This window comes from Delphinus delphis, chromosome 16 (assembly GCF_949987515.2).
Source record: "Delphinus delphis chromosome 16, mDelDel1.2, whole genome shotgun sequence".
Taxonomy (NCBI): Eukaryota; Metazoa; Chordata; class Mammalia; order Artiodactyla; family Delphinidae; genus Delphinus; species Delphinus delphis.
In genome coordinates, this window is record NC_082698.1 from 77608276 (window position 1) to 77622154 (window position 13879).

General features: G+C 45.0%; 1 protein-coding gene across 1 annotated transcript in view; it reads right to left on the reverse strand.

Annotated features, from left to right (window-relative positions):
• ACTN2 (actinin alpha 2) overlaps positions 1-12929 on the reverse strand; it is a 77225-nt gene extending 64296 nt beyond the window's left edge. The window contains exon 1 of the mRNA XM_060035008.1: positions 12789-12929. Coding sequence (XP_059890991.1) covers positions 12789-12914 — 126 coding nt within the window. The 5' untranslated portion in view covers positions 12915-12929. The remainder of the gene's footprint in view (positions 1-12788) is intronic.
• Between the last annotated feature and the right edge of the window lie 950 nt (positions 12930-13879).

Consider the following 13879-nt stretch of genomic DNA (forward strand, 5'->3'; position numbering starts at 1 on the left):
TGGTGGCGCAGTGGTTGAGAATCTGCCCGCTAATGCAGGGGACATGGGTTCGAGCGCTGGTCTGGGAAGATCCCACATGCGGCGGAGCAACTAGGCCCGTGAGCCACAACTACTGAGCCTGCGCGTCTGGAGCCTGTACTCCGCAACAAGAGACGTCACGATAGTGAGAGGCCCGCACGTCGTGATGAAGAGTGGCCCCCGCCTGCCACAACTAGAGAAAGCCCTCGTACAGAAATGAAGACGCAACACAGCAAAAATAAATAAATTAATTAATAAACTCCTACCCCCAACATCTTCTTAAAAAAAAAAAGAATAGAGAACCTGAAAGATGGGCAAGATGTTGTAACCCTTCAACTTACACAATATTACATGTCAATTACATCTCAATAAAGCTGGGAAACAAACTAAAATGAATCTTTGTAAGGAAGGGGGTGGCCTGGAACTGCTACGTGCAGGCAGCAGCCCCCATCCCTCCCAGGGCTCCCCTAGAAATTCACATACCTAAGCAGGTGAGGATGTGATCTGTACCTAAAGAAAAGCTGCAGAAGCAGTCTTGGCAAAACTGCCCCTAAAAATAACCTTTCCCCAAGAACACTTAACACGTGTGTTCTGCTCCTTCCTCCCTGCACTCTGGGGTGGTGGAGGAAACAAAGATGCAGAGGTATCAAATTCAGCCTCTTCAGACACGGTGCCCACCTCCTGTCTCAAATTCAGGCTCCCCACTCAAAGAAGTAAAAGCAGTGGTCGCGGGCGCTAGACCAATAAACCTGAAGGAGGTTATGGGGTCAGTTTATCAGATCAGTCTGCAGCAGGAGAAGAGAAATACCCTATCAGTACTGACTTTACAAGGGGCCACAAACAGCAGTTAACCATCCCCATTTACAGGATGTTAAAAGGCTTTACCTCTGCCAACAGTGCTTTCTTTGCACAATTCTGTCCTCTTCTCCTACAGAGCCTGAAATTCACCATTGGAATTAGATAACAGCGTTATTGTCTTAGAAAGGTCACCTTTAAAATATTGATGATCTCTGGAAAAGCAGGTCTTGGCAATCTTTGGTTTTTAGAAATAGCCAGTTGTAACATTAACAGCATGAGAAATTACTAGGAGAACTGGGGGTTAGGAGAGGTATCCCAGCAGAGCAGGGAGGAGGCCTGGACAGCCAAAAGGGGTAGCAGGAAGCGTGGGGTCTGGGGGGGAGGAGACTGATGTTTCAAAACAGGGAAGGCAACTGTAGGCTTAATTGGCAGTTTTGATTCAAAATTTCGTTTAGAGAATAAAGCATCTATTGAACATAAAAACTTTTTTTTTCCTTTTAGTATTGGACATCCCTGGTAATTATTTCACAATGTATACATTTATCAAAACATGTGGCACACTTTAAATATATAAAATGTTTTATTTGTCAATGACAGCTCAATAAAGCTGGGGGAAAAAAGAACCAGGCATCCCCTATTCATGAAACTTTGGTTTTCCTTGGCCAGTGGGATTCAGAGGGATTCACTATATGTCCTGTTTTTATATATGTTTGAAATTTTCCATAATAAGAAGTTAAAAATAAATAAAAGAAAGGCAGGATTTTTTTCAATGTAAAGTGAAGGGAGTCCTTGGCACTGCCTTTGGCCGAATCTCTGTGGAGCCCAAACCTTGGAGAACATCCCTGTCCACTAAGACATCACGTCTGCAGGAGGACGGCTCTAATCTATGCTCTTGCCACTGGAAGTCTCCTTTTCTAGTTCCAAACGGGAACTGACTCAAATGCTTAGGCATCCTGAACTCCGGCTTCCTTTTGGAACTGTGTCAGACAGACCAGCAGGTAATTCCAAAGATGTGCCCTTAATGGCATGTCCTGTAAGCCTCCATTTGAGAGGTGTAGTTGGCTTTTCCTGTGGTCCGTTTCCTCCTCCTCTGGCACTTTTGTGGGACAGAGTGATTGCTAGGCCCTCACTTGGGGTTACCTTGGAAGGACAGTATTTACCATAACTCAAAATTTAGTCTTCTCATTCTCATCAGATGCTCCCCCTGGACCCATTTAGAAATTAAAAATTCAGACACACACACCCTTATGCATGGGCAGTAGGTTTTGGATAAGTGAAAACTTAGGAATACTGAATTCCAGGTGTTTTCTCTGGGTTGTTGGTTAAAACTCTGAGCAAAAAAGCAACGAAAACAGAAAAATTTAGTGGTTAAAAAGCACCACCTTTGACTACTCACAATAGCCAATAAACAGCCTAGATGTCCATCAACAGAGGAATGGATAAAGAAGATGTGGTACATATATACAATGGAATACTACTCAGCCATTAAAAAGAATGAAATAATGCCATTTGCAGCAACATGGATGGGCCTAGAGATTATCATACTAAGTGAAATAAGTCAGAAAGAGAAAGACAAATACCATATTGTATCACTTGTATGTGAAGTGTAAAACAAGACACAAATGAACTTATCTGTAAAACAGAAACAGACTCACAGACATAGAGAACAGACCTGTGGCTGCCAAGGGGGAAGGAGACAGATTGAGAGCCTGGGGTTAGCAGAAGCAAACTATTATATATATATAATGGATAAACCACAAGGTCTTACTGTATAAGCATAGGGAACTATATTCAATATCCTGTGATAAACCATAGTGGAAAAGAATATGGAAAAGGATATATATGTCTAACTGAATCACTTTGCTGTATAGCAGAAATTAACACAACATTATAAATCAACTAAAATTCAACAAAATAAATTTTAAAAATATAAAAATAAAAGCACTGCCTCTGGAGTTAAGCATCCTGGATCCAAACTTCAGCTCTGGCACTTGCAGACCAAAATGTGCAATAAAATAATTAGCATCTCCATGTGTTATAAAATTTCGATTGTGAGAGAGAATGTCTTTGTAATTTAGACAAAATTCTGTGTGCATGTTCCAGCTACCACTTCCCCACCCTCAACCACCCTTAGGTAAGTTACTTAACCTCCCTGGTTGAAAAATGAGAATCACAATACTCATCTCCTAAGACTGCTGTGACGTTCGAATAAAATAATACATATGGTCTAAACAGTGCCTGCAAATTCTCAATAAATAGCTGCTCTGCCCTATATACTGAATAGTTGGGGATACTGGGAACCATATGCCAAATCCCCTCCCATTCTTTTTTTAATCCACTGGAAAAAAATCCATATCTTAAAATATCACTTTTACTGTCTTACTGGAGTATTTTTGTTTTGCTGTTATACTGAAAAAATGAAAATAAACATCATTTTGTCCCAAAATTTAACAGGAAAGGTATGCAATGAAATATTCAGATACTTCCTATTTCATAAACTGCAGTAACAGAATAGAAATTGTACGGTTTACAAAATGTAAAACACATGGTTTGCATTTTTCCAACGAATATCCCCTCCTCACGTCCCAGCCCAACCTGATCTTTACCCTTGCCGCCCCTCCAACATGGATTTGTTTTAAAATAGGAAAATATTACCCTCTATGGGTAATCTCGAAACTGATTGCAATTCTGTTATGTCTTTTACTATTTTCATGACTGATACACGCAAAATATCAATAATATTTTTTAAACCTTAAAACAAAACCCCTAAATGAGGACCACCACTCATCCTATTTTCTTAATTTTATAAATGATAAAACAGAAAAGGAAAACCCACCTTGTGGTTGAATGCTACACTTGGTATGTTAAGATGAAACCAATTCTTTTCAGTAATGAAACTACTTTCTTCAGTAATCCTTACAAATTTTCAATAAAGTCTTCCTCAATAAAGCCCAGCCTTGGCCATTCCAGCTGCAGAAGGATTTTATGTCACAGACTTGAGCACACCGCCATAAATAGTTTCTTACAGCTTCTCACTTCCTTTGCAAGCATAACTTATCTCATGAGCTAAAAGATCTCCCATTCCACGGTGCCAAAGCCCTGGGTTTCTGTTCCAGCGACTAAACGGATTCAAATGTCAGATTCAGACGGACTGGCGAAGTTCCAGAGAAATACCAAGGTGAGATTTCTCCCGGAAGAAAATCAGACATTTCAACAGTTCATCTAGTTTTAAGTCATCCAGTAAATGCATGTTTTCATCCAGAGAAGCGAGGCTTCCACGTTCCAGTAATCACTGCTTCCTCTGGGAGCCCTCGATGTTAAGCTCACCTCAGCACCTGGCAGGTAGATCTTCCACTATCCCCTCCTTACAGTTTCAACCATGGCCTCTGAGCAGATAACTCCCACACCTAAATCTCTAGGCTTGACCTTCCTTCTCGATATTTCCATGGGCTGTCAAGCCCTCAATCCAAACCTCACATTTTTAACTTCTACAAAACCTAACCACCCCTTATTTTCCCAAATGAATACCAAAGGCCTTAGAGGTAAGACTAGAAACAAGCTGAACTCAGTTTTATGGCTTGGCTGTGGTGTGGTCTTGGTCAAGTAACTTGAATATAGTGGGACAATAGTGGTAAAGTGGTTTTATTGGGTTGAGCCATAAGAAACTGCAATTTTTGGAGGTCAAAATGGTCAGTGTCAAAAATTTCCTACGGTTCAACCTAATGCATACAAAATATCTTAAAATCCTAATAAAAAACAATGAGATTAGATTACCTACCTTCTAAATAATTATTATCTTCCCATCCTGTTGGACTATAATGAAGAAACTTAAAGACTCCTCATGACTCTAAAAGACAGGATTTTTTTTTTTTTTTTTTTTTTTGGCCGTGCTGCGTGGCATGCAGCATCTTAGTTCCTCGACCAGGGATCCAACCCGTGTCTCCTGCAGTGGCAGCTGGAGCCCTAACCACTGGACAGCCAGGGAATTCCCGAGCATTTCTTGAGTTGCCAATCTCAATTATAATTGTCTGTATAAGACTCAGTCATACCTTCAATATCAAATACTGTTCTCATTTCCCCTCAACCTCCTATTCACTTACTTGCCCACTTGATCCTTACAATCACTAAAAAATAAGAGTTTTTCCCGCGATAGCATGCCTTTTAATGAAAAGGTTGTAACAGAGGCTAATGAGAATCTATTTTCATTATATAGAAATTTCTAGGAATGATGACTAATACATTTATCCCCTAGCAAAAACAAACAAACACAGCAAGACAACTCAAAGCCATGCTAACTCTGTAGTCTTGGGTTCGGCTTATATCAATACCGCCCAGGCCAATTCTTTTCCAGGGTCCACATACTCTGCAGAATCATCTGCATCTCTTCTCTCTTTTCCATTTCCGCTACTGTGAAGCCTACCATGTCTTCCAAAAGTTTTTGTCTTACCAGGTTTTACATTGAGAAGAACAAATTTAAATGTATACTTCTCTGAATCTAAATGAATTTGGAATTTTCTCTATGATGTGGGTAAAGGTTTTCAATCTGGACAAAACAGTCATTTCCAATCCAATTTGGGCTCCCAGAGCTTTGTTCATTAATATGGTGACACATTTTAGTATCATTTAAATAAATCTACATGTATGATTTTATTTTATTCCCCAAATCTCTAAATTACAAATTATTGGTTTTTTTTTAATTAAACATCTTATCTTCGTAGGCTCAGTCTGAGAATAAGAGCTAAGTCGGAGAAGTCCATCGTTTGGGGAACTTGCTCTTTAAGGAGCATTAAACAAGTATGAGCTGGAGTTAATACATTTGTAGCTCAAGGAGTTGCAAAGATTGCAAAAAAAAAAATTTAATGGTACTAAATTCTTTTCAGAAATATGACTTATAATTCCTGCATTTCACAAATGTGAGTGCAGACTCTAAGCAGGACCGTTGCAGGGCCAGGGGGCCACAGGACAGTGTCTGCTCATAGGGGAGACCAGGACAGCACCCAGGGACCCATGTTCTAGAGGAGGGGCCCGAGGAAGATGAACTCCCAGGGCGGGTAGAGGAGGTAGTCTCGGGTATAAGCCAAGAGGAGAATCAAACACGTGGGCTCCAGGAGCCCTAGGGGGAGAGGCGCAGCAGACAGAGGCTGGCTCAGGCCTGGCTCCCAACACCCTCCTGAAGGCAATAAAGAACCACACAGGGGCTTTAAGCAGAAATACCATGACCAGGCTGTGTTTTTATACAGATCCCTCCTGCAGCGTCAGGCAGAAAAAAGCCTGAAGGCAAGTACGGTATGTGGAAGGGTGACAAAGCAGGGGCCACCACCCCCATCCAGGCAGGAAGTGCAGAGGCCCTGAAGGCCTTAAAGCACATGATGGGAGGAAGGGGCAGGGTCCAGAGGACTTTAGGAGGTGGGCTCACAGGAGCTGAGAGAGAGGGAAGCCTCAAGGGTAACTCCCAGCTTCCCTGCATGGGCGCCAGGGAGGAAGATGCTTCCAGGCACCGGGAAAGGGGACCATGCAGGAGGGGCTTTGGAAATGCTCTCCACTCCCTTCCACCGGCCAGGGTGAACTGGGTGTCCCTCCTCTGTACTTCTCACTGCCCTTTCTGTCTCTTGAACTAAGCTGCAAGCTCCTTAAAGCCTGGGGTGGTGTCAACTCCATTCCCTAACCCCGGCCTCTAGCGGGACCGTAATAAACGTCTGCCAAAGGAATGAAAAGGATAAACAGCCATGCTTGTGCTCCACTTCTATTCTGCCCTTCAGTACGGCTGCAGGAGAAAACATCCAGTTTCTGATCAAGAAAATCGTGGGGAGGGGTACAGGTGTGGTGTGGGCTCAGAGGCCAGTGCGCAAGTGCTCAGACGGATACGTGCTTGTGTAAAACATGTTCCTCAGCTTCTTTAGAAAAACACATTTCTGGCACTCAAGATTTTCCTTCCTTTGAACCAAGTCTAGCACAGTAGTTAGCAAGCGTTTTCCCCCTCATCTCTGCTTTCTGTTCTTTCTGGAAGAACTAGTACCGTTCCCACGGAAACAGCGGTACAGTTCTGACTGTCCTCCAACGTATTCCGTACCAACTCCTCTGCTCATCACGGGAGTGCCTCCACCCACCCCAGAGCTGCACCTTTTCTGTAGCCCAGCTGCAGCAACCGACTGTAGGGCTTTCTGACAGTTTTCTGAAGCTGCTGTTCTTTAGGCTTCCCAGCTAAGAGTTCTATTCCTCCTCCCACGCTCCCGGAAAATCGTATCTTGGGCTCAAGTTTCTTCCTTGGTGAATGTGGCTGAAGGGGTAGGGCAGACCCCAGGACACACCGCCGTGCCTAAGAGAAGATGCAGAAATCACAAAGAGTGATTTCCCCACCTTACAACTCCTGCACCTGTGCTTCTCCATAGCAAACCAAGGGCATCTTGAGAACAACAGCCCTTCTGGGGGCAGAGATTTCTTAGGGCTCATACAAGATTCTGCCTTTGCAAGCCTGCCCATCAGCAACTCTCTCTGGACATCAAAGGCTGCCTGAAACTCCAGCCCTGCATTTAGGCAATGGCCACCTGGACACACAACTTGCCCCTCAGCACTCAGCCCCTGCACTGAATGATACATCCTGTAAATGGTCAGCCTTCCACCCAGACACCTCTCCTGGTTAGATAAGCAGACACTCTTCATTAGTTTGTTTGTTACTTGTCAATATCACTATCTTGAGTTTTAAACCCGGGAGCTCTAATGATGAGATCATGTCTGCTTAATTGGATTTATACAACAGCCTGCCATGCAACAACATGGGGTTATTTAATACTTTTTATAATCCCTCCTGATCACTCTCAAATTGATGGCTTCCTCACCACTGCTTCTAATCCTCACCACTTTAAAGGTATCTTTCCCGTAATGGGCTTCTACCTGGGTCCCCCACCTCAGCCCTTCACCCACTGCAATTTATTCTGCAAACAATATTCTACTTGAAGCATGGCTCTTCCTGGCTCAAATGTTCCCAGAGCTCTGCATTGCTTGAAGAACGAAGTCCACACTCACCCTGGCATCCTAGGTCCTCTGTAAACTGGCCCCGGATCACCTATGCAATTTTCTCTCTAAATCTGAATCTGTATTTTTAGCTTCAATTAAGCCTAGACTGTTCACTCTATTTCTCTAGCCAGGAATGTTCTGTTTCTCTCTCCTCGCCACCCAGCTAGTATTTACTTACTCCTCAAATTAAGGCCCACCCCAAGTTCTACTCCCTTGTAAAGCTGTTTCCCCATTATCCTCACCCACAATGGTTTTCCTTACTTGATCTCCTAAATTTTTTGCTCTTTATACAACAAGCACCTGGCACTTGTTATTAAACAACTTCTTGTTCTAAGTGTGGAAGCGTGTAAACCCTACCTTTAAAGGTACATGGGGGGAGGAGGTACTAGGAAGTTACTGTTTAATAGACACAGAGTTTAACTTGGGGGTGAGATGGAAAAGTTCTGGAGATGGATGGTGGTGATGGTTGCACAACAATGTGAATGTATTAATGTCACTGAATTGTACACCTAAAAATGGTTAAAATGGTAAATTTTATGTTATGTCGATTTTACCACAATTTTTTTGAAAAGTACATCCAAGTCACTAAAGAACAAATCACGTGCTTCTTCAACCTCACAAATTCAATCACAGCGCTAATTACTACAACACCACCTGATGAAATTAATTATTAGGCTGCACTAGGATAGTAATAATATTTGAACATTTACAGATCCCTGTACAGCGTACAAAGCCCCTTCGACGTAAACTAGTTTGACCATTTGATTCTGAAAAACTCTGTGAGGCAAGAAAGACAGGAATCCCTTATCTTTATTTTCTAGATGGAACTCGAAAGGCTTAGTGACTTGATTACGGCCAAACAGAGGGTACCAGGCAGAGCTGAGATTCATCTGGGTCTCATGAATCTGAGACACTTCCCAGGCCCCTCCTTAATCGTTTACCTCGTTGGAACAATTCGTGCCTTTCTTTCCCCAGGGAAAATTCCCGCAAGAGCGTACTCCACTGTGCAGGGGAGAAGAGCCTTGACCTGCACCCTTAACCAGCAGTTGCTCCTTGAGACACGGAAAGGGGCAACTGGCAGGTTCTGGATCCTCTATTTAATCCAACCTGTGCACAGCTGCTCCCACACAAGCGTCCTTCCCCACTGCCTGACCCCACGTGGCAACATTTCAGCCTGATGACAGGACAGGCAGCAGGTGTGCTGAGGAGAACAGTGAGCTGCTCCATCTAAACTGTGACTCTGCGGAAGAACTTGGATTTCTTTAGGAACGATGAACACTAATCAGGATTCTGAATGTGGAATAAATGAATGACTCTCTTATGCTCTCCACAGCTGGTGAAAAAGAGTATCGATCACCTAGCCCTATACAGATTAAGGATGTAAGGGCCCTTTATGTATCGAAACACACAGTCATTTCCTTAAAAGGTCTGTTCTAGCCTCCCAGAGTGGTGAAGGACAGCGCCCTGTGCCCACGGAGATAGCACACATATTCAGCATTGCTGTTCTGACAAGTCACCTCCCGATTAGGCCGCAGTTGAATTAAAGGCTGAATGTGCTCTTTGCTTCCAGGAGAAGCTTACTTCTAACCACCAAAGCTCTAGAAGTTTCAGAAGTCCACTAAAGAGAGCTTCACTTATGTGACTACAAATATTCTTAAACACCCCTGCAAGAGGAGAGCACTTTGAAATGCCTGTACATACTCATGCCAAATTCAACATCTTCTAAATTGCCCTTCTTTTGGAAAAAGCACTGCATGTGCTCAAAAAATTGAAAACCAATCATTGCCACAAGATCCAGAAATTCCACTTCTAGGTATCTAACCAAAAAAACCCGAAAGCGGGGACATGAAGAGATATTGGTACACCCATGTTCACAGCAGCATTATTTATAATAACCAAAAGGTAGAAGCAATCCACGTGTGCATCAATCAATGAATGGATAAACAAAGTGTGGTCCATACAGTCAGTGAAATATTACTCAGCCTTAAAAAGGAAGGAAATTCTGACACATGACACAACGTGGATGAACCTTGAGGACATTATGCTAAGTGAAGTAAGCCAGATGCAAAAGGAGAAATAGTCTGTGATTCCACCCATATGAGGTCCTCAGGGGTCAAATCCATGGAGACAGAAGGTAGAAGGGTGGTTGCCAGGGGCTAGGGGGTGGAGAGGATAGAAAGTTATTGTTTTATACAGAGTTAAATTCTGCAAGATGAAGAGTCTTGGAGATTGATTGCACAACAATGTGAATGTACGTAGCACGCCTGAACTGGATGCTTTAAAATGGTTAAGATTGGGCTTCCCTGGTGGCGCAGTGGTTGAGAGTCCGCCTGCCGATGCAGGAGACAGGGGTTCGTGCCCCGGTCCGGGAAGATCCCACATGCCGCGGAGCGGCTGGGCCCATGAGCCATGGCCGCTGAGCCTGCGCATCGGGAGCCTGTGCTCTGCAACGGGAGAGGCCAAAACAGTGAGAGGCCCGCGTAACGCAAAAAAAAAAAAAAAAAAAAAAAAATTTAAAATGGTTAAGATGGTAAATTTTATGTAAAAAAAAAAAGATCTCCCATCACATACACACACAGCACTACAGTTTTACTAAGTCCTTCTGTAGCAAGGCATTCCATACCAGAGCAAGGTTTACCACAGCCCATGAGACTCTGTGAACTGTGGATATAATTAGGTCCCTCATCCATTATAACGCTACAGACGTCATCATGTGTTACCAGCATCTGTTGACAGATCTCATACCCAGCATATCATTGAAATGGCAAGTGTGGAAAAGGTAGCCCACAATAGAAACAATGGCATTTTATCCCTGTCCTGTTCCAGCAGTTTGGCTCATAGGACATAAATAGAGGCTACTGCTCTGCCTGCCGGGACCTCACAGTTCAGTATTACTTTACTGACTTGAGTGGGTTCTCTACCAAAAGTAGAAACAGAGGATCTTCTGGATCTGTTCAGGTCTGTGTCCTAACGTAATGTTTGGCTCTGTTTTGTTTGTCACTAAAGTCACAACACAGCACTCAACCTACCTGAGAAAAAGATGACATATGTCTGTTTTTTAATATATAATATACAAGTGCTATACAATTATAATAATATATTCACGCAGGAACCCCAAACTTTAAAAAAATCACAATGAAATTATATCCAAAAATACTGTGAATTTAAAAATATATATAATTATATATCATATATTAAAAATAATTTTAAAATTATATGTATATGACAGAAGACATATATCGTTGTCTTTGGAAACTAAAATTAACTCTATCCTGTACTGTAATTTTAAAAAATCAACAGAAACCACTGTGATTAGACTATTACTTTCAAAAATGATGGGCAGACTACCTGTCCAATTCCTTAGCTATTTTGCTCTTCCTCATGAGGAAAAAAAAAAAGCAATCTCTGCAACAAAGACTTAAGACTTTTTTAAAAATCCATGAAAAAATGTAGTAATCAAAATTGTGGGGAAAATTTTTAAAAAGAAACACTCACTGTTAAAAATTAAAGCAACTATTTAACTTCTTTCTCATTGATGATGCAGCAATTAGCTCAGATGACGAACTAATAATAACAACACATTAATAATCTTCAAGCCAGGTGTTTAAAAAATTGTAGAAGGTTTGAAATTTTATTCTCCTTTATAGACTCAACTTCTACTTATCACTCCCATTCTACTGTTTCCAAGAAGGCAGGGATGATGGAACTAAGGGGGAGAATGAAATGTAGCTAAATTAGAGCTTTAAAACAATAATAGTAAGTGGTTTTAAAAGAGAATAGACAACAAAAGAAAAATCTTGATTTGAAAATATCATGGTTATTTAACAACAACAAAAAAAAAACCCTAAAATGGTTATCTGATAATTATCCAAATGTGGGACCTCTCTCCTTCAGCTAACACTGTTTGTTGGGAGTATGTGTTTCCTATAGTCAGACACATTCACCAGGCACTATCAGATAATCCCCCACAGTGGCAGCTACACAGAGCAATCCCAGGCACACAGATGGTCAACAGACGTTATCCACTTAATGGCAGGCCCTTAGAAGGGAAACCCACTTTGCCCCACCCCGAGAAAAATAGGGGGGAAAAGCAGAGGGCACTTTGCTTTTGCCAGGACACTGTCATCATAAGGTTGGGTGAGCAGGTCTGGGTTGGCATCCCTGACCCAGCCAGGCTCTGTGCCCAAACAGGAGGCGAGATTTAGCCTCCTGGTGAGCAGTCCCTAGAATTCTAGCCAAGGGGATCAAGAAGAAACCTTGAGATAGTGGAATGTTCCATTGGGCCCCCAGAGAGCGCCAACCAAGATGGGAAGGGAACTTTTAGAGCTGGCTGACTCCCTCGTCCCTGTGCGCTCACCTCAATGAACCGTAAATAGAGTGTGAAATAACTATTAATTTATCGGTGAATGTCTAGTGTTCTTACAGCATCTCTCTCCAGGGAACCCCAAAACATGTAATAAATGATTTTCAATTACTCTCTGGGGCAGCTCTGTGAAAATCGGAATGAAGCCGATGTTCTTTTGACCTCTTTTACTTGGAGAAAGACGGGTTAGGGGGAAATGGGACACAACGGGACCAGAAGACACAACTCTGTGGCCAAGGTCACAGACTCAAGGGATCAGGAACAGACCTGAGACTTTCACATTCTGGACTAATGCAGGTTAAAACAGAAACGGCTGCACTGTTCTTCCCCTAACATTGTTCGTTTTGTGACTCTTATGTGACACACGCGCGCACCCACGCACAATCGTGCGCGCGCGCACTCACGACGCCCAGGTCCGTGCCTGTCCCTGGACTTTTCCCGGCTACGAGGACATGGGACAACACGACCCTCCATCAAGCTCCCTCCCGCTAGTCCACACGGTCGGCGGCGCCCCCGGGCGGTCGCCCCCCGGGGAAGGCGACACACAGACACGCGGGTCCAGCCCGCAGACGGCGGGCACGCGGCCCTGGCTGACCTTCCTCTGCTGCTTCTCCCAGGCCGGGTCGAGGAGCAGGTCGCGGTCCCACTCCTCCTCCTGGATCATGTACTCGTCATCTTCGTAGACGTAGTTGTACTGCACGCCGGGCTCGATCTGGTTCATGGCGCTCGGGTGGCCGGGGCTGCGGCGGGGCGCGCGGGGCTCGGGCGGTCGGACGGGCGGGCGGAGACGCGGCGGGGCCGGCGAGGCGCGCGGGGCTCGGCGGAGGCGCGGGCGGCGGACGGGCTGGCGGGCGCGGGGTGACCTTCGCGCGGTCCTCTCGGGGCGGCACGCCTGGGCGCTGGGTCGCGGGCGAAGCACCAGCTCGGGCTGCGGAGCAGCTGCCGCCCTGCTTAATACCCGCGCCGCCCGTCACGTGCCCGCCCGGCCGCGCCCCCACCCCCCGCCCCGCCCCGCCCCGCCCGGGCCTCCGCCCGGGCCTCCGCCCGCCCCCGCCCCCGCCCCTCCGAGCGCTTGCTGGCGGGCAGCGGGGCCAGGGGTTCGCGTCAGCGTTCCCGGTGCTGCCCCAAACCTCCGGCGCTGCGAGCTGAGGCCGCCGGCACCAGCCCACGCCTCCCACCCACCCTCTGCCTCGCTGCGCGGCTGGACTTGCGGGCGCCCAGGTGGGTTACCCGGGTGAGTGGATGCGGGCGCCCAGGTGGGTTACCCGGGTGAGTGGATGTTCGCGGATCAGAGGAGGGACACACGGCCTGGGCTCCTGACCACCCCCAGCACATCCAAGTTGTCCAGCGTCTTCACGTTTTCCATATATTCCCACATATTCGTAGATACCACACACATACACCCCTAAAAAGTAAAGTTTAGAAGCTACGGCATCCCCTTTCTTCCTCCTCTCCTCCCTGCCCTCACCCGCGGAAACCGAGGCAAGGGAGTTGGCCCAGCCATGTTAAAAAGCCAGGAACCAAACCAAAGGCAGGAAGTGTCTGCTCTCACCTGCCAGTCTTAAAACAACTGACAACTGAGGACAAGCAGCCAGCTTCATGTTACATTTCCATCTCCCCCTGATGTGTTGCACTTAAGGCTTTTCCTCCCTATCGTCCTGGCTGGCTGTTTCCTGTGCCTTATGC